Here is a 25731-nt window from a genome sequence, read left to right as displayed (position 1 = left end):
TGTTCCCTTCCTGGGGATCCTCCCCTCTAGCAAAGTTTGCCCACAGTATTTTTTAGACACCAATTTCCTCTTCCTCAGTGGTTTAATCATGGCCTCGGCCATTGAGGAGTGGAATTTACACCGCAGGATCGCGCTCCGGGTCCTTATGTTGGTGGGAGTCCAGCCAGCCAGGTGACTATGGGAGCAGGGGGTTCTCCACGGGGAATGTGAGCTACCTGAGGCTGTGCTGTGGTGGGCTGTCGTCTCCCATATCAGGGGGCTGTCCACACTGCCTTTTCTCCAGCTTACTGAGTTTATTCACTCTTTGCCTTTGCTCAGAGGCCAGCAGAACACAAGGAGGATCATTTGGTTCAGCCCCATGTTTGTGCTCCATCCAATTACAGTATAGTCACAGAAGTCCTTTTTGTTGTTAGTTTTGTTATCCCTGTACATGACCTTTTTGTCCTGCAGCTATAATATACCAGAGAACTTGCCAAACTAAAGAAATTCAGCTTTTCCTTTTTTCTCTCTTCCAGACTAATTTTAGGGATGATGTTGACAACGTCTTTCCTGTCCATGTGGTTAAGTAATACTGCCTCCACTGCAATGATGCTTCCAATTGCAAATGCAATTTTAAAAAGCCTCTTTGGGGAGAAAGACACATCTAAGGATATGAACAGGGAAAATGAAGAACACCAAGGTAATTGAGACAGGGCAGTAGTATAAGCCAGCTGAGGTCTGCCCTGCTGCCATCAAACATGCCCCATTTTATTGACTTCACTGGCACAAGTACCAGGTTTCATTAGCTGCAGCTTCATCTCGGTGCTGGTCCTACTTTAATACACACTCTTTTACCACAGTGGAATAGTATTGGCACAAAAGGGAGTGTGATCCTGCCCCTTTCTCATGTCATGTGGGAGGCAATGTTTACGAGTTGTCTGGAGAAACTAAGAACTGGTCATGCCCAGCCAACCTGCTCCATAAACCTCCTGCTCTGTGGGGTGATGGGATTCATAGGGATGCCTCTCTACAGCCAGGGAGGGCTGTAGATAGTAACACCTGGGCAGGTGAGTGCTACCTAATGGTGTGTTGCTGCAGGGAATTGCCAGGCAGTGAGAGCAAGGCATGGCTGAAGACAACAGCCCCTCCGTGGCAGCACATGGGTCTGCTGTGTGCTTGTGGATAGGTGGGTTCTCCTCTTGTTTTCCTATTTGTTCCCCCATGAAACTGGAGCCTGAGCTAGAACAGAAAGAGAGGACGGAAGGGAAGGCTGGCAGGTTAAATACCCATTTTTAAAGTGCTTAGCGATTTTCCAGCTTGATGCTGCTGCTTGGTGATGGTCTCAGCAGGTCGTGGAGAGGCTGGGGCAGGGGTATGCAGTCAGATAAGGCTTTTTGGTTCCTACTGACTCCTAAGGCAGAAAAATGAGTCCCCAGAAGAAGACTCAAATGTGCATACGCTAATAAAGATATAATTAATCATTCATCATTAATGTCCAACAATCATGAGATTTTCACTCCAGGTTGCTTTGTCACATTTGCTTTGTGAATTTTTGGCCATTCACATTTATTAAAATCAACTCCACTGACCTTCTTGCTGTAATTTCTTCTTCTGTAGAAGCACTGTGTTTTGTCAGTCTGCTTTTAACCTTCTTGACCTCCTTCTCTGAAACGATTTGACTGTGTGGTTGTGATTGTAAATACATTAGAGTTTGGGAACACATAAAATCAAGACCCCCATTGTTCTAGACATTGGCAAGCACAAAATTAAAGTCCTTGGCTCACAATGCTTACAGTGGTGAGAGAAGCCAGAAAAGGCAAAGGGAGAGGCATGCAAGTAGAAGAATGAATAAAGCGATGCTTTTGCACGTATCATGTCATGGTGTGAGATGTATTTTTCTTTTGAGGTAGAGACTTGTAAAAGTAATAAATACAAGTGAAGGAGGAGTCATCTGTAAAATGTACAACACCAAAATGCAGGTTTTCTTGTAGACTTTGCATTTGAACTTTAGTGTCCCAAGGTAAACTCATGCTTTTCTGAATGGATGAGAAAAGCTGAGTTCCTTGAAGGAAGCCCTAAACATGAAGTCAGTCAAAAGCAATGAACCTGATGTTACACTTAGGAGCAGAGACATGAAGGTGAGCTTTCTGCAGGGGTTCCTCTCTGTTGGTTGTGCTCTGCAGTCAGGGCTGGTTGCACATCTCCAATGGGGCTTTTGCAGTTGGTTTTTTCACAGGCCTGATGAAACCTGACTGAATGAAAGGAATGTGCATTTGAGAAAAAGGTATACTCCTTTTATAGTGTTTTATAATCTAACTGAATTGTAATGTGTGTTCCAAAAACGACAGGCAGATTTATTTGTCAAGGGAACTGTATGTGGAAGCAAACTTTTACAATGACATATGGTAAGGTCATTTTACCAAACTCCTTGGCTATGCTTCAGTAACACTGTGGTAGTGTCCAGGATGGGTGGATAAAAAATTTATATATTAAAGAATCTGTGAAAGAATTTTATTTTTCTGAAGAAATCTCAAATATATGAAACTGGTTTTGTGAAGGGCTTTGCTTACGCAGTGCCAGAATTAAAGCTTTCTTGCTGATGAGAGAACCTCAAGGTTACAATCACTTAGGTCCATGCTCAACAACGTGGACAGCGTGTTACAGATCAGTGAATATTTGAATGCTTGTGGTGTTGATAGCTAAAATTTGGTGTAGTGTTTTGCTCATTTTGATGCTATGGGCTACCAATGCAAGAATGCAGTTAGATGAGCTTTGGAGGGTGAAGTCTCGGCTGATTCTGGTCGATCGAAGCAGGGTTATAAACTGAACACCCCTGGGCTTTCTTCAACTTCCAGAATTTTCCTTTTGGAGGTGGGTTATAAACTGCCTACAATTCTGTCAGACATCTGCAGCAATAGGTGTGAGACAGGCTGGAAAGTGCTGTTCTGGTGAGCCTGACCATCTCTCCTTCTCTCTGCTTGCTTAACCCATCATTGGTGGTGTTTCATTTCTTTGAGCAGCTTAAATATCTCCAGGTAAAAATCACAAGAAAATATTCCTGTCCTTTTTTCCCTGCATAGAGAATGTCTTCTGCAAATTCAAGATAAACTGCAGCCGATGCTGAGGTGTTTTGTTGGGTTGTAGACCTGGAAATGACGTCTCTAAAGGGGCAGGTGGGAAATGCGCATTTTTGGACACCACTATGTGGTTTGGCTGCCTAACCCCAGCCTGAGCTGGCAGGTTACAGCCCCAGTGCTGCTGCCTCTTGGTAGGCAGAAATGTTCATTCTCAGGCTTTTCAACTTTTTAGAAACAATAAAAATGTAATTAAAGCCAAACTATGTAAGACATGCCTTTCTGCCTCCAAGGTATACAAGGTATTTGGTTGAAATGGCTGATTAATCCTTCACATACTGCTCTGCGAGAGGTCTTCAGCCAGGTCTCAGTGGTCTTTGTCCTCTTCTGATTTATGGACCTGTAATAATTTTCAACTCCTTTTTACAAGTTTCATAGGAAAAGTTTGCTTTGCAGTAACTCTGGCTTTCCTTTGTATGGTTGCCTTTTGTAAGCCTTCCTTGGAAGGTAACTCACAGATGGTACTGGCCAGATGGGGTGGGAGTTTGGGCTTAGCAGGAAAAAAAAGAAATGAACAATATTAAGCAGTAGAATGTAATATATGTCCTTTCAGACCCAGCACTAGGCTTGAATGGGATGGCAGTGGTAAGAGGTCTTGGGCTAGATATGTTGGAGGATCAACAGTCAACCATGGGTTAATGTTCACCCTCATTACATCCCTCCATGTGGCATCGTTGGGATGAAAGCTCAGCATGTGCATCCAAGCCAATTAACTGCAATTCAGTAAATTAGCGATGTGTAAAACATGACTTTGCAAAAAACCCTTGGTTCACTGAGCTGGAACGAGCTCCGTGTCTTTGGTGCACACGTGAGTGAGTGCAGAGACTTTGACCACTGGCTACTCTTCGTGCACTGCTTTTGGTCTCTAGTGCATATACAGGTAGAAGAGGATGGGTTTTGACCTTAGGAGGGGTGCAAGGAAATCTGGGGACTGCTGGGGTGGCAGTACCAGGAACTGGGCTCTGCACACAGTGGTCTGCAGAGCCTGAGGAGATGCAGGGACATAGGCCTCTGGACCCAAACTGAAGACCCTGAGGAAAGGCAGCAGGGCCTTTCCAGTGATATGGAAGGGCCACCTGGGCTGGATAAAACTCACAAGGGCTCCAGTCCTGAGGAGGAACATGGAAAATGGGGTTTAATAGCACACTTCTACTCCCAAGCTCAGGAGGTCGAGCCATGAGCCAGGACTACAAATGCCACAAGCCTTAGTATGAGATCTGGTAAAAAAGAGCAATTGTGTTGCATTTCTGTCTTGATTTCTGAACTTCCCCGTGTGTGTGTGGTAGAGTGGCGTGCACCTCCCAGTTCACTGCCAAAGACGACATCGGTCTTCCTTGTCAAAATATACCCTTTCCTCAAGTGTCCTGAGTCCTGCTTGTGTTCCCTGTGGTTGGTGATATGGAAGATGGTGAGGTAGAGCCTGTGTGAAATAAGTGGGAGGGGCCCTGGGAACTGGGAATGCAACAGATTCCTCCTGGGGTGGCCCTAATCTTGTGTTGGGGACTGGTTGTGCAGCCTGCAGGGTCTGTAATTTATAGAGGGCATGATGGGCTTGGGAATGGTCCTTGCTGTTGGGGTGGCTTTCAGAGGACCTCATATGAAGCCTAATCCCTAAGTGTGTCTCACTCTTGCCTTTATAAAGCAAATTACAGCTTTGTAGTGACTTTGTAGTAGGTGCCTGCAGGGGGTAAAACTCTTGTCCATTGGGAATGGAGCGCTGTGGTAGGGAGTGCTCCTGCTGTGCTTTGGGGAACGTGCCTCACAGAAATACCAGTCCCAGCAGTTTTTCTTGCTAAGGATGAGCTATTGTTAACTCCCCCCCAGCAAACCCCAGCCTAACCCCATGACTTGATAAAGGACACCTCAGAACTCCTGCTTGTGTTAGAAGACCCCAGAGCCCAACCAGTGGCAGAAAGTAGTAAAAGTACCAAGTGCTTCTGGTTGTTGGAGGAGAACCTGGGTGTGTGGTGGGACCCGAGTGGTGGCAGGAGATGGGCTCATTCATCCCCAGCAGGAGCTCCTGACCCTGTCCCCTTGGCATGAGCTCACCCTTGGTTTGCACAGCCCCTCATCTGTAAATGGCAGTTGTTTCCTCCATTCCTCTGTTTGGTTCAAGGAGAATTTTCTAGATGCTTTGAACTGATTTAAAGTCCTCATCTTTCTTTTTCAGCATCTTTACAGCAGAATAAACTTTACACTGTACCAACTGAGATGCAGTTTCTGGCAAGTACTGAGGAGTAAGTTAACTATCAAGTTTGTATTAGAGAGTTGAGAGAGAGAATCCCCTGAGTTAGACCAACTTTTAGGAATTTGAAATTCAGTCATTGAAATGTTTTGATTTTACCAAATGTCCCAATCAGTAGTAGCCTGATAATAGAAACCCTCCTTTCTGTGTCCAGCATTCCTCTGCATGTTCAAATCATTGCAGAGATTTTCCAGCCACTCCAAAGTGGTAGCCAGCAGTGGGGAATTGTGCCTTGTTTTTCTCAGGAACATCAAATGAGTGATGTGAAACCCATCGGGATTTACACACTGGTGATGGTCCTGCTTTGATAACAACAATGCGAAGGAAGCATCTTCTCAGGAACAGATGTTTCTTTCCTCTCAGTGCTATCAATTTGGGTGTTTTTTTCCTTTTAGCAGTCATGTGGACTTAATGCTAAGTGTCACAAGCTGAAGAGGGGCTGGGCAAGACATGTGCACCCTCAGCTCCTATGGACAGGTGCTGAGGGTGCTCTGCCCTCTGCAGGGCTGCCAGTCCTACGTGGCAGTTCACCAAGCAGACCCCTCTGCAGCAGTGGGCTGCTAAGGGGTCCTTAGGGACAGTGTTAGTTTGGATTGCTAAAAAGTGGGAATTTTCCTTCTGTCAAGGCTCTGAAGTGGTTGCGCTGTATTTAAACCAGGGCTTTCACCGGATTCTCTTTTGGACTATTTTAAAGCAAAGATCTGACGGAGGAGAAGGAGGTTACCAGTGATGCTCTCTCAGACTTAAAGAAGGAGGAAGAATACAAAGCAAATATATGGAAAGGTTTCCTCATCTCAATCCCCTATGCAGCCAGCATCGGAGGTACAGCAACACTGACAGGAACTGCACCAAATCTCATCCTTCTGGGACAGCTGAAGAGGTATGGGTGGCTGTCCTGAAGAGCCTTGTGAATCCTGGAAAACAGGGACATGATCTCCATCCCTGTACGAAATTCCCTTCTGTACCGAGAGCTGTTTTGGAAAATTCATGCCCTTTCAGAACATTTTGGGAAACTTTGTGAGCAGATAAAAGCAGGGAGTGGTTACATCAGCCTTAGCTGTAATAAGCAGGTTCCCAGTGTACTCACCCAGGCTGTCAGCCAAACCGGTGCATGTGTGCTTCACCTCACTGATGCTCTTAATCCCATTGAATTTAATGGGACTTGACTCCACGCTTGCAATTAATCTGGTAACTGTTTTGATGAAACAGGACATGTAGTGTTTTGTGAGCAGTTATATCTACCGCCCTATGGTAGAAAGGAAAAAAAAAGGAACTAAGTTCATAAAAGATGCTCCCTGTGAGTATAGGAATAGAGATTTGTCCTATCCTAAGTGCCCGCAGGTATTTCTTAACTTTACTGGCCTCTACAAGTAGTATGTTCAGTCTCTCCTGGGCATGTACAGCATCCCTATGACGTTCATGGTCCGACTCCCCAGGAGTTTTGTAGCATGGTTTGATCCTGGGTGTTCAGGATTGATTAGGGCGTTCCTGGGGGTTTAATCCTGGTGTATCATCATATGAAAGCATCAGCCATCTGGAGAGAGATTTCAGATCTTCCCTTGCACGGCTGGGCTGGGTGAGCTGTGGGTGGGAGGGTGTTGTTCCAACACAATGCTCCCCAAATCTAGTGCCCAGATTAGCCTGGATCACTGTCAATGCACACAGAGGAATAGTTTCTAAATGCTTACTGTTAGTGAGTTTGTGGGATGTTTTGCTGCTGATTTCAGACGTTTGCTTACCGGTAAATTGAAGGTTTGTTTTCCCATCTTGCATTAACTTGATTTTTCCCATTTGCTTAGTTATTTTCCAGAATGTGATGTGGTGAACTTTGGTTCTTGGTTTATGTTTGCATTTCCTTTAATGCTGATTTTTCTTCTCATGGGATGGCTATGGATCTCCATCCTGTATGGAGGAATTAACCTGAGGTATGTTTCTATTTACTACACATATATATAGTCTGGTTATACCAGCATTATGAAATATGTGTTCATTATGATTTTCATACTAAATCTATTGATATCACCCAGGATCATCTCCTGGACAGTGGGGGTTTTGTAACTTCATAACTTCAGGATACTCGTGGAATAACAGGTCTACTTTTAAGAAGCTGGTATGCAACAGGAAGGTTTTGAAATATCTCAGTTACATATACTTTAAGTGACGTGTACAGAGTATGTGTTATATATTCTTTCAGTCAAAAATAGACTTTTTAGAGGTGGTTTTACTGCCTGACCTGGGCCTGTGGCAGATTTTCGTTGACAGAAGGCAAAGCAGGATCAGACTTTGAAGACCAGCATGAAATCTTGTTCCCCTGGAATTAGTAGCAAAAATCTCCTAGCACATAAAAGAGCCAGGATTTGTTCCTGGGACAGAAACTTGAGTTTGGAACAGATTACTTCACAACAGGGCTTAATTTTACAACAACATGTTAATCTGTAACTGATAATAACATGCTTTTCCGGCAAATCTTTGCTGGATCTTTGCAACCCCTAGTGTACATTAGTTAAAATAATTGCAGCATTGCCGTGCTGGTTCATTTGGAGCCCTTTTTCCCTCTGCACATTCTCATACGTGACAGTAACAAACTCACAGTCTCGCCTCCTCTAGGGACCATACAGAATTTGTAATATTTTGAGAAGTAACTGTTATTTTGAGTTTAAAATGATAATAAAGGGGGAAAGGGGGAAGAGAGCAGGTGTCCAAATATTTACATTGTCTCAGAGACAGGAAAAAATCAATGGGAAAGTTTCAATCCAGAAAATGCCAAATGCCGGTCCTTAAATTGCTTGTGGGGCTTCATGGGACACTCTGTGGGATGCTCTCTGCATGTGGCTCTGGGATGCTCTCTGCGTGCTGCTCTGGGATGCTCTCTGCGTGCTGCTCTGGGATGCTCTCCTGGCTTGCAAGCTCTGCTTTGCGTGCCCAGGGCTTGTGCAATGCAGAGCCTGAATTCCCATGTCCTGCGGTGAGGGTTGGGGCACGGTCCTGGTGTCCAGCCAGCACAGCTCTGGATGGTCAGGTGAGGGAAGAGGTAACTGTGCTGGCCAAAGCCCCTGGCAAATGCAGGATTGTTTTTCTGCTTGGAGAACGTGATGCTTTTTGTTTTGTTTGGCTTGTCTCTGTCAGTACAAAGCAAGGCTTTATTGGGATAGCTGGGCCAGCACAGATACCAGTATTCCCCAGAGGCAAGGTGCCTTGGAAGAGACACTGCAAAGCTGCCCAAGTACAGATGAGGTTCTGGAAGAGTTTGTTGGGCTGCATCAACTGTAACAATGCAGTGGTAGTGGCTGGGCTTCCCATTTAGGCAAGTCATTGGTATCTGCAGCACAATGCAGGCAGGTGGACACAGCTCCAGTAGTAGGAGGTTGGCTTTGCTTGAATCCAAATCTCATTTAAAGGCTTAGGTATGGGCTGGCTGAGCTAAGCTGATGCTGCTGTTAATAACTCCCCTTAAAAATAAGAAATCTGAGGGCCAGGTGTAGCTATTTGAGGTTTAGGACCTTCTGAATGATCAACCATTCATCTGTATAGAAGATCCAACCATAATACCCCTTTGAAACAACGGATTAAGGAAGCGCAGGCACCACAGGGCCAGATGGATGCATCTGATGCAGAAAGCTGGGTTTGCAGGTTTAATCAAGGTCAGAGGCAGGGTTAGAATCCTGGTTCAGCATCATGGGATGTGGTGGGAGATGCAGTGCGAGGTATGAATATGCCATTTGTATGCACATCCTACAAAGGAGCGAACAGTGTGTGCGGTCAGCACGGCCGGGCTAAGAGGCTTAGCCAGGAGCACATTAACATTCCCGGCCAGTTAGAAATTCCTCACATTTTTGTTGCTCCTCAGCAGCATCCTGGGATCACCCAGGAAATTGCAAGTGACTGGAGAAATGAAGGGACAGATTAATTTTCCATGTCACACTCTTCCTAGTTGTTCTGCCCAAGTAGGCAACTGCTAGAGATGAGGAAATCCTGCAGTGTTGGGACTTTCTTTTGGCAATCACAGCCCATGCTGGAGGAAATAGTTCAGAATATAAATCAGAGGAAAATTCCTAACTTCTGAAGGATCTCCTTTGTATGAATGCATAGAGAAAGGATACAGAAAACAAGGCTTTCTTGCCTTTACCTACATCAGAGACCTTCATCATTAGTCTTTATAGTCTGAAGCTAATGCAAACCGTGCTGCCAGAGATGTGCAGCTCTTTGAAACTTCAGAGTAGGCACTGGAGAAATACATAGCAATAGAAACTGCAGCATTTACTGTGTCACTTGTATTAGAAGCATGTAAAAATGTAACCATGTTTCTTGGCAGGGGCTGGAAAACAAAAAAGTCAAATATAAGAGTGGATGCAGAAGCCCGAGCCAGAGAAGTGATAAAGGAGGACTATCAGAAACTGGGTCCGACAAAGTGAGTCATAAAGTTGGGATGGAAATGAAAAAGAAATCAAGTGGGTCTGGAAATGTTCTGTCTTAAGAGTGGAGGACTGGGGGAATTGGAGTTTTTAGAAGAAAATGAAATACGTGTTTCCACTCAGCGTGTTCGTAACCTGCTGATGTTTGCTTTCTGCATGCTCCAGCCTCTTCTCCTTCACGAACATGAATAATTACAAATAGCAGCTTGTCCTCAAATCTTTTCAAGAACAAAGTTCGTATTATAGATTGAATTCATGCTGGGTTGTTTCATTACTGCTTACAATTTTTCTATTCCAGGGACAAAACCATTCCTGTGTGCATTATGTACTAACCAGCACAGGCTGAATTTTGAAGGCCTGTTCTGCAAAGCTGGCAGCATTTGCTGACAAGGCTGGTGGATTATGTGAATCATATGGATTGTGAATATACTTTAAGAAATCTTAATAACTGCTCAAAGAAAGCATGTGAAAGAAGTCAGATCCATGTCATAGAATAGTTTATTTTTTCTCAATAACTCCTTCAACTGTATTAGGTAAAGAAAGAACAAGAGATTTTTCTCTCAAAGGTCTTGTGAAAAGCAATGGTGAAAATTGCAATGGGGATCCTATTACGGAGAAAGGAACCAGCAGGAAGAAACATGAGTTTAAGACTTATTGGAAATGCCTAAAAAAGGGAGAAGCAGGAAAAGTTGAGTATCTCTAGGAATCAAACCCTAGGTATGTCTAACCAGCCACCGGTATTCGGGGCTGTGAAGGGCTAGTGAAGGTTTTTGAAACTGTAGGCCTTATCCTTAAATGATCTGTGTTTCTCCATCTGTAAAATAGTATTTTCATACTCACAGCAATGCTGTGAAGATTCAGTGATGTTTGTGTCATGCTATTGACATTGTAATTATTGCTGGTGTGTGGGAAATGGAGTGGTTCTTCAAAGGCAATTGTCTGTGCCTGTGCTGCAAATGAAAGAAATTGGTTTATTTGTTCCATTCAGTACATTATCGAGCAGCCTGCAAAGTGTCTCTAAAAGAATCAAAGTCCCACTTTGAGGTCTAGGAGTGAGGAAGTCCATTAAGCCATGCTCTACCAATTTGATTAGCAACCCCATAACTTAAAATCAGTGCAAGTGGCCTCTTCTCAATGGTTTAAATGCCCTTTCTGGTGCTTGGAGAGATTTTAAACAGTGTTTTGAGGTATTGTCTTGGTTAAATCTTGACTCCACTAGACACTTAGTGAATGATATTGCCATTTACCCTACTGTTTGTCATGTGCCTAAGGAATACTGTTTAGGTTTTGACCTTGAAGAAATTTGTTCCTGCTGTCTTATACATGATTTGAATCTCAGACATCCTTTTACATTGCTTGAACTGGAGTGAAACCATCCCTAGCTGACTGTGTCTTAGGGACATCCCAGAGGGCAGTGGTAAGAGGAATGACCATGAGAAGTTGCTTGGCCCTTCGTCTCTACCTCACCAAGAGGGTCAGCCTCACATGCCAGTTGTGACATCTAGGCATTCCTGGTGCCCATCCTGCCCCTCCTTAATGCCTTCCAATACAAGATAACTGCTGGCAACTATCAGTGTTTGCAAGTAGATTTACAATCTATTTCAATGTTTCGCTGTAGTTATTTTTAATAACTTCTCACCCAAGCTGCTGCAGCCTGAGCTTGATGCTTGTCGTAGCCTGGATCCACTCCTTTAGCACATCAGCGTTCTAACTGCATTTCTTTATATTTTAGGTTTGCAGAGCAGGCAATTTTCTTCTTCTTCTGCATGTTTGCGATCATGCTTTTCTCCAGGGATCCCAAATTCATTCCAGGTTGGGCAAGCTTGTTTGCACCAGGGTAAGATTTTATTCTCATTCTACTGTCCCACTTCTGGGTTTCTTACTGTGTTGCTTAACACTGTTACTCAAGTTTCCTGGAATAAATTAAGCTGAGCTTCAAGTAGCAGATCCAGGTTCATTGTTTTTGTCTCCTGGAGAAGGTACATGAAGCCCAGTGGGAAGTTGGCATGTGTCTGTCTGAGGCCATCCCACGGGTTTTAGTGTTGGGAGCACTGTTTATAGGTACATTTACAGAGAAATACTGAATTCTTTATACAATCCAATGGTGTCAATGGAGGCAAGAGCTGAGCCTGTGTATCCTGTCTGTTTGGCATCCACACCTAGTTATGGACTTTTCCCTCACCAGTTAATAGCTCCTTACATTCAAATGCATGTTTAAGCTCTTTACTGGATGGACCCTGCCTTTCATCTTAGAGTCTGAGTGTTTTGCAGAGAGCTCATATAATTAGGATAGTCTGACCTCTGCCTCTCTTCCTCTCTGCAATGAGCTGAGGAAAACTGTCCTCACAGCCCCTCATGGACTGACCATTATCCACAATCAGAACAGCCAGAGCAGCAGCATAGTGGGGCTTAGGTCTTGGTGTTTACACTTGTAGGACAGCTTTTCTCAGGGGTTTTCAGCCCTTTGTAGAAATGTAGCTCTAACAGGGATTTACAAAGAAAAGAACTTTGAACAACGAGTGTTGTTCAAACCTGGTGGAAACTTGTAATCTTCTTTGGTAAATCCCTGTTCTCATAGACTTTGTAATTCTACAAGCTTGTGCTTCTTACAAGTGTTTCTGCTGCTTTTGGACAGGTTTATCTCAGATGCGGTTACAGGAATCACCATTGTGATTATATTGTTCTTCTTCCCTTCGGAAAAACCTTCCTTCAAGTGGTGGTTTGACTTGAAAGGTGAGTAGGAATGAGACCCCTCCAGGCTCTGCTAGGGCAGGCATGGAGCAATAGCCAAGAGTATTCCCCCTTGGACCTGCACCAGCCCACGGCAGCTGTGCTGGCTTGAAGGAGCAATGTGATCCTACAGAAGCTTTTCTTCTGAAGTGCTGGCAGAGGTTTGGCAGTTGCTGCCCTGCTGCTGATTGCAGCAGTGACTCAGTTGCTCATGTAGCTGTCAGAAATGATGCCATGGTGGGTTGAAGCGAACTGAAATAGGTGTTGATTTACCATAGCAGACTTGATTGTGAAACAGAGGTTTGGTTGCTGACACCCAAACAGCTCGGGTCCCTCAGTGCAGGGCATGAACCTCTGAGAGGGCAGAGCTGGGGGAGTTGTCCACACTTGGGGGCCCTTCTTAGTTCCTAAATGGTTTAGAATTTAAACTTCTTAAGCTTGAACTCTCCAAAACCTCCTTTCTTGAGCAGGTTTTGGTCCCAGGAATCTTTTGAGGTCTTGGGTTTTTCCTCTTGAGTAGCAATGGGATTCAAAAGCCACTCGGAATAAGAGATGGTCTTAATGTTGAGATGCAGCTGATGAAGGTCCTTTGTGGATGATGCATCACAGCCTGGGCTCTGTGGGAACAAAATCCTGTCTGCTCAGAATTATGCACATTTGTTGTGTTGTCCATATGCAAGAAGATGTTTAATCAGGCCTCCACTGGATAAAATGTGTGCCCTTGTTCAGCAGAAAATTACAGTCCCATTAGTGCATCCTTCCATGACAGAGCTCACTTCATCATGTATTAAGAGATGAGGCTTTTAGGGGAGATGAGCTTTTTGCTATAAAACCCACTGGCTGTTGAAGAGCAAGTGGAAAATTAATAACATCTTCTTAATTCAAATGGTAGAAAATTTCCTCCTTCGATGGACTCCATCTGTTGATGACAATGTTTAGGTCTGTCACAGAGAGCAATTTAACCTGATATTAAATGTTCCCTCAAGAAAGCCTCAAAGAAAATTCTTACGTGCTAGAATTTATTTTCTTTTCTTTTTTCTTTTGAAGGTCTGATATTAAGTTAAATCATCTTTGAATTTTCTAGCTTAAGAGACTCCATATGTATATTTTATCAACAACTCATGATTAGTGAGCTTCAGCACTGATGTCACGCTTATTATATCATTCTGTCAGATGATGACTGATGTGCTTCATCAACCGTTTGGGTTGATGTTTGACATGGGGGTTTTCTCTCCATCTAGCACCAAACACTGAGATGCAGCCCTTGCTGACTTGGAGGAAGGCCCAAGAGACGGTGCCCTGGAACATCATCTTGCTACTTGGAGGAGGCTTTGCAATGGCAAAGGGCTGTGAGGTGAGGCTTATTGCAGATGTCATGTTGTAGTCATCCTGTCTTGTATTTTAGGGTTGTACTTTATCAGGGTGTCACTTGGTGTTCTCATTTGGCTTGGGGAAATTTGCATCTGTGAAGTCACAACACTTGAAGGACATGTTTCTCAACTCCAAGTGACAACAGTGTGCAACAGATCATTAAGGAGGTTGAGACCTTGCAACTCCTTTCAAACTGCTTGCAGTTAAATACCCTGAGGACATTGCACCTCATTGCACATTGAGGTGCTTGTAGGTTGGTGAAGGTTGTATCTAACTTGCAGTTCTAGGAGAGGATCAGTTCACCAGCAGTGACACAGAAGCTCTGCTCTCCAGCTTGTTTGCTCTCCCCTTCTGCAGGAGTCTGGTCTGTCTGTTTGGATAGGAGGCCGTCTGCATCCTTTGGAGGGTGTACCACCGCCCGTGGCTGTCATCCTCATCACAGTTGTCATCGCCTTATTCACAGAGTTTGCCAGCAACACAGCCACTATTATCATCTTTCTGCCTGTCTTGGCAGAGCTGGTAAGGCAGTCCCATGGCAAGACCAGCTTCTCCTCTGCTCTCCTCCTTGCCCTGCCCCCTGGATGGGCAGGTTTGTATTGTGTCTGTGCTGGGACAGGCCCTGTGTGGTTCTCCTGCTCCTGGGCTTCAGGCACTTGGAAATCCTTGGGAGCAGCAAAGCAAGTGCCTGTAGAGTAACGTGGGCATTGAAGGATTATTATCCTTCAGACATTGGCAAGATACATGATTATTTATCACAGTGTGGGGTAGGGCTCTGCATGGTGCACTAGCTGATTGCATTCTTTGATATATCTGCCTATGACTGTGAATCCCCAAGGTGTGATTTCTGTTCCTTTCTGTTTTTCAAGGCCATTCGTCTGAAAGTAAATCCCCTCTATTTAATGATACCAGGAACTATAGGATGCTCCTATGCATTCATGCTGCCAGTCTCAACACCTCCTAACTCAATTGCATTTTCTTCTGGGCACTTGATGGTCAAGGATATGGTAAGTTCTTTTAGATACAGAAAGTGCTGAAAACAGTCAGCCTGAATGTTTAAAAAAGGAATTTTCCAGATTTTACTAGTTCAATATGTAATAAAGTGAGAAGACAGAAGCCTGATACTGTACTCAGCAGTGTTTGAAGGTACAGGGGTATGGAAGGAGTCTGTGTGAAGTCTGGCCCTGTGAAATTTGGAGCCGCTGTGGCTCCAAGTGGTAACAAAGATAGTCTCGAATGTTCTCAGCATCTCACAGACCCTGCTCCCATTCCTGTTAGTGTACACAGCTCAACTTTCATAGGTTTCTGGACACAGGAAAAGTTCCCCAGCTCAGTGAAATAAAGCTTAGGAATAAAATTAGGTTCAGTCCCAATTCCTGCTCACATTCCTGAGGCTAAACAGATGTTCATGTTTTTGATGGATCAAAGCTTGGTGAGCATCTGCAGAATGGCCTTTGTGGCATAAGAAAGCACCCTTAAGATGTAGCTAATATTAACAGCAATTAAGCCTTCCATTTTTATAATGTTTATATTCAAATAGCTTCATGCTTCACATGCTGTAGATGTCATGGAATCATAGAATAGTTAGGGTTGGAAAGGACCTAACAGTCTAAACTCAACAGTTCTCTGTATTTCTTTTGTAGGCAAGAACTGGGTTGCTCATGAATGTTATGGGAGTTCTGCTTCTTAGCTTGGCTATGAACACCTGGGCCAAGAGCATCTTCCAGCTGGGGACCTTCCCTGCATGGGCCAACATCCATGCAGAAAATGCCACCACACCCTTGACAGCTGTAGAAAATGTCACTTTAAGTGCACTAAATAAAATATGAACAAAGCCATCCCCGGGGAAGGACTCACTCACTTAGGACTTGGGCACTGGAATCATCAGAGTATGCACAGGAGGAAAGCCACGTGGCTGCTGACACTGTGTGGGACCCTCTGGTTTAAATATGTGTTTAGAAATACTGGTCAGTGTCACAACATCCATTTGTTATTTTCTCTGAAGATCTTTCCCCACCTTCCACAGGTACCAGTCAGACTCTCCCAGAGTCCATCTGTCATAGGTGGTTGTTAACTGGACAACCCTGTAAGTGTCGAGCATCTTTGGGTAGATGCCTCTTCCCCCATGAAAGCTAGCAAGCTTTGCCGCTCTAGCTTCTGATATCCTACCTCGTTTTAGAGAGTAGCCCTGGGATCAGGGTGGAAGCAACTGGATTATTTATGTGCAACCCAATGTGAGTGATTGTATCAGAATCTGGCCGGTGGGAAGGCAGCATGGCTGGGTGCTTCTAGCAGGATGTGAAGGATGGGGTCTCATCTCATGAGTAATTCTGTCATGGAGGATGAAGACTGTGCATGAAGGGTGATTCAGCAGATGTGTTGGTAGGACTTGGTGCATTACTCCATGCTTTGGAAACAGGAAGGAAATAGTTTGTTTCCAAACATGTTCAATGTTTTGAAAACCTGGGACAGTAAATTGCTGTCTGGTTCTTTGCACTGAGTGCACAGATGGGGGCTTGGTACCAAATTAACTTCTGATGTAACTTTGGACGTCGGTGGTGTTTCACCGTTGGTCAATGTGGCCAGTCTTAGGTTTGTGAGACTGACTCACTCATGAGCAACCCACTGAGTCACAGGTCAGTGGAGAGGTTGTATTGGAGTATTATTGACATTTCTGAAAAACACATTTTGATTCTTAATTTCTTTTTAAATCAGATTGCTCGGGTACTTTCAATGAAAGCATTGCAAATCAACTGTGGTTTTAATCACCATTTTATCTGATTTTTTTTTTATTTGCTGTAAGAATCTAAAATATGTACTTTAAAAGATCAGTTATTGAAATAGGTGGATTGAATGATAAAGGATCCAATTCTTGGTTTAGGGAAGGTTAGTGGCTGTATCCCGGTGCTGGGACTGATTTCTCTGATGATGTGAACTGGTGGAGCTGGCAAGGCGGGCAGGCTGTGTCTAGGGATCCAGCGCATCCCCCTGCTCCTGTGCTGCTGACAAACCCCCAGGGCACGTGGGAGAGCTTGACAGGGTGATGCTGCCATGGGGCATTACCCCAGGGTCGAGTGGGAAGCCAGGACTCGGGGGCTTAAACCAATTGAATGTGGAACTTTGATCAGTCACGTTCAAAAAAAGTCCTTAATGTTTAACAGATTCCTTAAGTTCAACAAAATCCTTACTGATCGTGGAAAACTTACAATAAAGCATGTTTGTTAGCATGTCACATCGTCCTGTTTGCTCTGTAGGTTGAAGGGAGAAAAGCAAAGCCTGAGCCTCCTCCTCCCATAGCATCACCCCTTGACTGGGGCAGTGGTTCCCAGGAGGAGCAGGAGGGCGATGAGGTCTCCGGCCTCATCTGAGCAAAACAGAGCCCTGTTAAAGTGGTGGAGCAATGGGAAAGCTTCTTGCACTACATCCCAGGGCTGTTCTGCTGAAGAGGTGCAACCCCAGCAGCCATCTTTGCTGGGGATGCTCTGTCTCACTGTCCCACTTACCCAGGTCAGCTCCATGCTGGCTGCGTGCTGGGTTTGGGCACTGTTGGTCTGCATCGATGCTCCTTGTCATGCTTTGGTGAAGATGGGCTGAATGGGGAAGGGAAAATTGCTCCCTGCAGCTCACTTTCCCAGCTGTCCTGTCCTTCTGTCCTGGGGCCAGGGAACAGGCTGCAGAATGGAGGACAGGCAGAGAGGGCCTTTGGGTTGTCTGATTTTGAGGCTCATAGGGTAGCATCCAATTGATCTCTGCTGCAAATGTGAGGGTTGCAAGTTTGCTTACAGGTATCAGTTCTGCCTTGGTGCATCCTAGATGGATCCAGGGCAGTTCTACTTGGGTATGAAAGCAGAACTGAGACCACAAAGTTTGTGTGGAAGTCTCCAGAAATCACTCCTAGCTTCCTGGTATGTCTGTGGCACTGCCTGTCTAGAGATCAGAAGGTATTTCACAAGTGCAGCCAGGGAAGGTGTATTATCTCTGTGTTGACATGAGAAACTGAGGCAGAGAGGGGACCAGTGACTTACCCAAGGTCAAATAACAAGGCCTTGGCAGACCTAGGAAAGGTGTGAGAGCACCTCTTCTTCAGTCAAAGACCTGGCTTCTGCCAGCTCTATCAGCAGCCTCTGTGTTTCCCAGGGTTCCCCAGAGGAGCTGGTTTAAGGCATTTAGACAACAGCATTACCCAGTTCTGCTTTTCCATATCCAGGCATCTGTGAGAGCAGGACTGGGGTGGCCTGCTTGATTTATAAATCTTTATTTCAAACAGAGATTTAAAGATTTAGTATTTCTGGGGTTCAAGGGGCTGAACCTGCAGGAATAACTTCTGATTCCATTTGCTTCTGCTAGTGCTAAAATTTGCCCGAAGCTGCTTTTAATGGTAAGTCATCCCCGTTATTCTTGAAGGGTCTGTGATGTGAGTAGAGATATGAAAATTCCCAGGAAAGGGCATTTCAAGTTCTGTACTAACCTTCTATAACTTCAGCTGTGTTATTTTTAAAGGAACTTTGCCCGCCTATGCACCATTTTCTCTAGGAATGTAAAAATCCAGCAACCAGCACAAAAGCCATTCACATTAGCAGCCTGCTTGTGAATTTTAATTAACAGGAAATGCCACTCACACATTGAAATTCAACATCCAGAATATCTCTGCTTTGCTCTTTTGATGTTCCCCATCCAACCCTAGATCGACATCCACATGTTCTCCTGAGACACTCGGAGGAAAATCGTTCTGGTTTATTTACAGTAGGAAAGCATTTTGTAGTATCTTTTATCCCAGAAGCATTCGAGTTGCTTTACAAGCTGTTCACACAGAAGAGCTGCTATGTGGGTCTTTGCTGTGGTGAGTGTTTCTGGGCTGTGCTCAGCCAATTTGCACCCAGCAGCGATGTTGGGAGTTCAGGAGAGAAAGGGAAAGATTCCTGAAACAAAAGAAAGCCTGGCATGATAGAGGAAATTCAGCTGCTGCAGCCTAGATAGCCTAAATTCCCTTATCACATTTATCCCCCATCAGTCACTGAAAAGATATTGCTGGGATTCTTCTATACTTGTATAGTAGAAACCTAATAAGACATGACCTGGCTCTGTATCATCATAAGTTGTTTGTTTGCATGTGATCTTAACAAGGAAAAATCACTACTGATGGGTTAATCTTTCCCACATCCTTAATTTCTTGGTTTGGCAGAATCATGTGATCACCAGGTGCTGATGATATTGCCGTGAGGAAATATCTTCAGCCTTAAATCATCCTATATCTAGCCCTCCATTCATCATCTTTATTTCCTTAGGCTCTATAGTTCATGTACCCCACATTCTACCTGTGATTCAGCTGCTCCTTTACGTTGCACCCCTTCCCATCATCGTCACCCTCAGGTTACGCTGTCACTACAGGTTGAACTTGATGGTGTCTTGGCAAGAGACTCTTGCTGCCTTGAGACCCACGCTGAGCACTGCAGTCTGCAAAGCAGAAACGGGTTTGAAATCTCTGTCCTGGTGGGTATAAGCTCAGTCACCATCCCTAATCAGAGCAAAGCCAGGCTGTGCTTCCTGGCTATGACACAAATTAAACGCTCTGTTGTCTTCTTATAGTTACATTGAGCTAGTTGCAGACATGTGGTTCTCTTCTTTATTTCCTACTATAGCGTTAAAAAGTTTAAATCAGGGATGCTAGAAATTGTTAGAGCTTAAGCTCTATAGAGACTGGAGCTTGTCAAGGAAGCAAAGTCCCTTTATAGCACCTGGGAGCTGAGCCACAAGATCCTCAGTGACACAGTGTGGGAAAAGACACCTCGGAGCATCCCTGGGGATACAGCCCAACGCCGGCTCTCCAGCCTCCCGTTTCTCCTTCACTTCCTCAGAGTTCAGTTTCTGAGCTGAAGGAGCACAGACCTTGAGGTACTTTAGCAGAATGTGACCACAAGATGTCACAGTTGCTTTGCTGAGATGCGCGGTCCGGCCCGTGTCCTGCTTCCAAGCCTTTGCCCACCGTTCTTGCGTCTCTTCTTTTCTCTCTGTAATCACACACACTGCTCATGTTTTTTATGGCAAAGGAAACTTGTTCGTTGAGTCCTGGGGAAAGTTGGGCATTGATGTTCTATCTCAATTGCAGGTTATCATTTTGGGGTATAAAGTAGGAGATATCCTAGATTTAGCCTCCCTCCGCTGTGGTCCAGCCTGCAGAGATCAATTTTGAGTTGAGCCAGAGGAAAAACCTAGGGTTGACTTTGCATATAAACACTTCTTGGTGCTGCTACTGGTCAAACAATTTCCTCACAGACTTCAGCTCCCATTTGCCAGATGATGCAGCACATTCAGAAAACACCCATCACAATGTTGTGGGCTTCTTTATAGTGTATTGCTAACTTTTTTCCTTTTTCTCTTTTTTTTTTTCTGCCCCAGAAAGCTACCTTCTTAGCCTGGATGGGGTCCCAGGGGCTGATGCCAATGTCAGTTATGTCTGAAGAACCATGAGAAAGAAGTTTAGTCTTAGAAGCAGAATCTGATGAGCTTTGCAGGATACAGCTGTGGGCATTTTGGGGAGGTGCTTTACAGTCTGCACATTGATTTAAGACCTAATTCATGGCCTGGACAAGCAATTGCTATGGATGCTCCAAACAAATAGCACTTTCTTTCATGCCCGCCTGGCTGGTGCCTCTTCCCAGCTGGAGCCAGTCAGGGTTTCTCATTGGGCACGAGGAGAAAAGCTTTGCTCTACCAGCCACACAAGAAAAATAAGAATAACTACAAAGCAGAGTTGTTGAGTGGAGCAGCAAGTGTAGGAAGGACCTTGTCTGGTACCTGCAGGAATGGCTGAGGAGGCGGGTGGAGGTTTGCTCTGCTTCCTTGTGCTCATCATTGCACATCCAACGGCTGCTGTAGCCGTGGGTCTGGCCATGTCCCCTGGGGAAGGTGCTGCTCTCCCACTGCTCACTGGACAGCACAGCCCCACGTGCTCTGTCCCCAGGGGTGGCCAGGACAGGGCTGACCTCCCGCCCTTTGCCTTTTCCTGCCCAGGGGAGCATGAGAACATCCCGTGGGCCTGGCGGTTCCCAGCCTGCAGGAGGGCTTGGCCTGGGACAGAGGATCCTGCAAGGAATGGTCTCGGCAGTGGCTGGGTGAGCTCAGTCACCTTTGCCTACAAGTCGTGGCTTAGTGCGAGAGCATCTGGCAAAGGGGCAGCTGTGGTGGGAGGCGGGGAAGGCTCCTGTAACCCCCAAGCTCCCTGCGAGGGGAAGGCAGTGGTTGTACACGCTGCTTGTTTGCCAACTGATAAGAGAAGACAGAAGCCTCTTCTCTGGAAGCATAACTAAGGAGCAGACACCACAGGCTGGTCCTCGCTTCCTGGCAAGCAGGTTTGGTGGCTGGAGCTCTGTGCCCTGCACATCCCAGGGGTCAGGTGAGTTAGTCCGATGGGGACCACATGTCCTGGCCTCGAGCTTTTCAGCAGTCTGGGAATCCTGGCTGTGGCAGGGTTTTCTCTGCAGTGGATTTGCTGGCTGCAGGGAACTGGGAAAGGTTCAAGTTTGAAGCTTCATCTTCCTCTGCTAGGAAGATGAGATGAGCCTTTAAACAGCTTATGAACCTGGCATATGAGTGCATGGATTCAGCAGGGAGCAGCAGCCTGCCAGAACAGATGAACGAGTATCAGCACATGGTTTGCTGGTTCTCACAATGCCCTTTGTGCCATGGCTGATGTCTGAAAGAGGAAAAGCTCCCCTTCTCCCTGAGAGAAGTCCTAACCTTGCTGCTCAGTGGTGGGCAGTGGGAGGAGAAGTTAGCTGGGATGAGACAGCTGATTTCCCCATAAGGGGTGGTGACACCTCACAGTCCATGTGACCCTTGTTCCATCTTCACCAGCCCATGTGTCACTGACTCATTTTTCTCAGCTACGTGTCATGAAAACAAGCTTTCCTGCAACAAGAGTAAGACCAGAAGAGGTGTAAAGCCCAAGCAGTGTTGTGCATCCCAGCTCTGTCCTGGAGTGGAGTTATTCCCTGGGTTTCACACACCAGCTTTGCCCGCTCACTTCAGGATTTGCCAACATTGCTGATCTGAGTTGCTTTAAATCATCATTTGGTTTTTTCGGAGCCTTGGCTCTTGTGCCAGTTGCTTTGGTTTCCCATCTCACATCTCCCAGGGTCTGCATGCAGGATCCTTTCCCAGAGCAATAAGACACTGGAGCATGGAGAGTTTTCAAGCAAGACTGGGGCACGTCTCTGCCACTGGGTATGTAGTGACTGCTTTAATCCATCTCCTTCCCTCTGTCTCGATAGCTGTTGAATGGCCTTTTTCCATGAAAAGCCTCCTTTGCTAGTCAAAATTGTCCCCCAAAGGATAACTGAGGCTGCTGTCAGGCAGGGGGAGACAGGGATTGCCTGGCTGGGTTTAATCCTGGAGAGAGACTCATTCTCCCCCCAGGTTTTCTGGTCTCTGGAGAATCACTCCAGATGTGAGGCCTGAGAAATGATATTTCTTCCCAAACGCTTGTTTTCATTAGACATTTAAATAGCTTTATGGGACATTTCATCCTGTCTGCAGTGACCAAATTAGTATCCTTGGAGATTTCCTCTGGCACTGGAGCTTCAGTGTGAAACTGTTCTCTCTGATCAGTTCTGTATTTGTCACCAGTAAACCTGAAGATTTTGGCTTGGTCTCCTTTTAAGAGACATGGAAATCAGAAACTGCCACTCAACTGCCTCTTATCCATTGAATACCTTGTAATTACAGAGCTGGTTGAATGATTTCCACAGCAGCCAGAAGCCTTCTGCTTCCTCTAAATAACAACTAAAGCCATTCTGCACAACTGGCAGTGAGCTGACCTCTCTGAATGACTTTATTATGATTTTTATAAAATAATACAATGATTTCCTGTGCTTTCATTAGAGGAGGAGCAGCTACGTTGTGCTCGGTGTACCAAGAAATACTTTGAACTCCCCTGTCCTGCATGCTTTGAGGGAATATCTCTATCCCAGCTACTCAGGTTAGCAGAGAAATAGATTGAGACCAGAGGCACCTGAAGAAGGAAATTGTAAAGGTCCGTGTGTGATCATCTTGAAAAAGCCCCTAATAATGTGTTTCCATTCTTCCTCTGCTGAGACCCAGTCTTGTTCATTTTGCAGCATGAGAGCCCGTGTCTACTGTGAAGACTTTCTGTTCCCAAGGGTGCGCAGGACTGTGGCAGACCTATGGTCAGTTTACTCCAAGCCTGTCCCAGCAAATGGCAGAGAGGTGTGGACCTTGTTTCTGCAGTGTTCCTGCATTACAGCAGTGATAGGAGGCCTCTTTTATAACTGGATGTTTGCTTCCCTGGAGTACTCCTGGCATCTCTCCATTGCAATGGCCATCTCCTTCAGTCTGCTCCTTCTCCTGACCCTTTTTTTGGTGCATCCTGCACGTTGTGTCTTCAGCATCATCATGCCTACGTTAGGTACCAAACAAGGCCGGAAGCTTCTCTTGTCAACCTGCGTTATGATAGTAGTGGTTAACATAACACCCAACATCATAAGCAACATTAAGACCATATTGCAAGTTATTAAGTGCATCTGCAAGAATTCCTCTGAGAGTCTTTTGAACTCAACTGCTCTGCTAGAGACAGTTACCTCGGAGTTTGGGGATGCAATCCAAGAAACAGTTCATTCCATTAATATCTATAAGCCTATGAATGGACATTTTCAGTTTTCATTGCTTAAGAACAGCTCCTTGATTTACCAAAAAATGCATCTTGCTGGTGAGAAAATTGGGAGGGACTTTTTGGCTGTTGAGTTACTGGTCAAAGATGCTGTACGAGTAGGCAACAAGGTGGTTGCTGGCTTCTCCATGCTCTATCTCTGTTTTGAGTCCGCCTGCTATTTGAAAAATTATCTCACCAACCTCCACTTTGACAATTTTTACATCACCAAGAAGCTGGAACATTTAGCTGTGGACAGAAAAGCAGCTCATCTGCTGGTGAGCTCATCCAAAACCCTCATTCGACCAACAGGCTTGAAACTGTCCCGGGAAGAAGTGATGCTGTGCCTTGTGCAAGCCGTGCTCCTCACTGTGGCCCTGATGCTGATGCTGGTGGTCGTGGCCATGGACCACTTCGCATTCAGCATTGGAGACACTGCAGTGAGAAAGGCATCTCAGTTCTCTGTGGTGCCTGTTGCTCTTAGCATCAAATACAGTGTAAGTGCTGAGGTCCCTTGTCCTTCCCTGTACTGGGACCCTGCTGTGTATCACATCGTGTGAGGAAGTAGTGGAGATTGTAGTCTTTGTGGCCTTATTTGCACAATCCTTACTTCCCTTCCCAGAAGCCAGCTGGACTGGCAATGTGACAGACTTGGTGGGAGGAGGTGGAGGCATAACCTCAGTTGTTCCTTCCAGTGCATCAAACAGTAGCTCCAAATTACAGCCCCTCAGGAGCAAGGAGAGGAGCAAATTGTGCCTCATGCTGCAAAGACACTACTAGCATGGGGCAGTCAGATATACTCTTTATCTCTTATCTCTACATCACTTCCCTAGGCAGGGTGGGGGAGTGGGTGACCCTGTAGCACCATTGTCCCCATCGCAGAGTGGGTGTAAGGAATAGGGAAGCAGACCAAATACACCTCTGGGTTGTGAGGATGTCTCCTTATCAAACTGCACTAACTGATCTTCAAAGAGATAGCTCTTCTCACTGGCTTTGTTGTCACCCTGTGCAATCCTTTTCAGAAACCTACCCAGTTTCTATCTATTTTAATATCCTTTAGCTAGACTGGTTCTGGTTTAGTTTGTTAGCTTTCCTCTTCCACTATGCAGCCTGCCTCCATCCCCAGCCCCAGGGTTCCATAGTGCAGATACCTGCTTATGATGAATTTACAGTAAAATAATCAGGGCTTAGAAAAAAACCCCTCTAATATTCAAATATGCAGCCACTAATCCTGCTGTTTGGATTGTGTCTTTCATTGTAAATCTCACACAATGAATACCTGTAACAGCAGATAAAAGATGACAGGTAGGACTGGGTCTCACCATGCCAAGTACTTAGCACCTACACATCAGGCTGTTACTCTCATTCAGCCTGAAGTATATAAGCACTCCAATGTCCTTCTCTTAATACACCCAAACAAGCTGTAACTGTAATTACACCCCCCCAGGCTGATGTTCTTGTAGTAACCAGTTTTTTGGGTTTTGTTCATACCCCATTTAACTTTTAACTCTCTATTTCAGGCTAAAATAGGATTCGTGCCCTTTCTTTCAAAAATTCCAGGCATTCCTTACCAAGAAACACCACTTCAGGACTTTGAAAGAAGCTACCACCATTACCTGATCTTCAGCTCTGCCCATTGCAGGATCAGCCCCCCAACACCTCCCAACACCTCTGTGCTGATCGTCATGGGGCTGCTCTTCTGCATCCTCTACACCACCATATTCCTGGAAACCTACGCGCGTCGCCTGTGCAGAACAATTGTAGCCTCCTTCTTTGAGAGCTGGGAGGAGAAGCGGGTGCTTCACCTCTACAAGAAGCTGTGCAGGAAGCACCAGGAGGACCAAAACTGTGAGAGAAACTAAGGATACTTTTGGGAACACAGGGGATGCCTGAGAACTGTGGCAGTGGCAGGACACAGGCTTCTGCCATGGGATTATGCATTTAAATTCCCAGAGTCAGAGAAGTGTTTGGAATCTGGGGAAAAATGTTTGCCAAAAAATAAGTGAAATGTCACATTTTGAATTAATTTTAGAAAAATGGACTCAATAATTTACTTTTTTATTTTAATCTAGAAGGTCTGGAGTCAGCTGTTCCAAAAAATTAAAATAAAATATAAATAAAGTAGTTAGAGAACCTCAGAAGAGGATGAGACCAGCCAAAGGAGGCCAGTTTGGGTGTTGGTCAGTTTCCCAAGTGAAA

At 45.2% G+C, this 25731-nt stretch overlaps 2 protein-coding genes across 2 annotated transcripts in view; both read left to right on the top strand.

Annotated features, from left to right (window-relative positions):
• SLC13A3 (solute carrier family 13 (sodium-dependent dicarboxylate transporter), member 3) overlaps window positions 1–15706 on the top strand; it is a 15809-nt gene extending 103 nt beyond the window's left edge. Inside the window, 12 exon segments of the mRNA XM_010019788.1 lie at window positions 1–171; window positions 516–679; window positions 5284–5350; window positions 6053–6238; window positions 7158–7283; window positions 9671–9766; window positions 11503–11607; window positions 12406–12503; window positions 13742–13854; window positions 14229–14390; window positions 14738–14875; window positions 15512–15706. The exon segment at window positions 1–171 is cut by the window's left edge and continues 17 nt beyond it. Of these exon segments, the coding sequence (XP_010018090.1) occupies window positions 1–171; window positions 516–679; window positions 5284–5350; window positions 6053–6238; window positions 7158–7283; window positions 9671–9766; window positions 11503–11607; window positions 12406–12503; window positions 13742–13854; window positions 14229–14390; window positions 14738–14875; window positions 15512–15697 (1612 nt within the window). The 3' untranslated portion in view covers window positions 15698–15706.
• Window positions 15707–22985: 7279 nt separating this feature from the next.
• Window positions 22986–25394, top strand: OCSTAMP (osteoclast stimulatory transmembrane protein). The gene is made up of 2 exons (XM_010019789.1): window positions 22986–24029; window positions 25053–25394. The coding sequence occupies exons 1-2, from the start codon at window positions 22986–22988 to the stop codon at window positions 25392–25394; spliced, it is 1386 nt and encodes a 461-aa protein (XP_010018091.1).
• Window positions 25395–25731: the final 337 nt, after the last annotated feature.

Source organism: Nestor notabilis, unplaced genomic scaffold (assembly GCF_000696875.1).
Source record: "Nestor notabilis isolate BGI_N333 unplaced genomic scaffold, ASM69687v1 scaffold34198, whole genome shotgun sequence".
NCBI lineage: Eukaryota > Metazoa > Chordata > Aves > Psittaciformes > Psittacidae > Nestor > Nestor notabilis.
The sequence above is the reverse complement of the archived record's forward strand: the minus strand, read 5'-3'. Positions and strand labels throughout refer to the sequence as shown.

Coding starts and splice junctions, on each gene's coding strand:
- OCSTAMP (XM_010019789.1), top strand. CDS start 22,986: ATGAGAGCCCGTGTCTACTGTGAAGACTTTCTGTTCCCAAGGGTGCGC. Junction 24,030..25,052: donor CTCTTAGCATCAAATACAGT/GTAAGTGCTGAG, acceptor TCTCTATTTCAG/GCTAAAATAGGATTCGTGCC.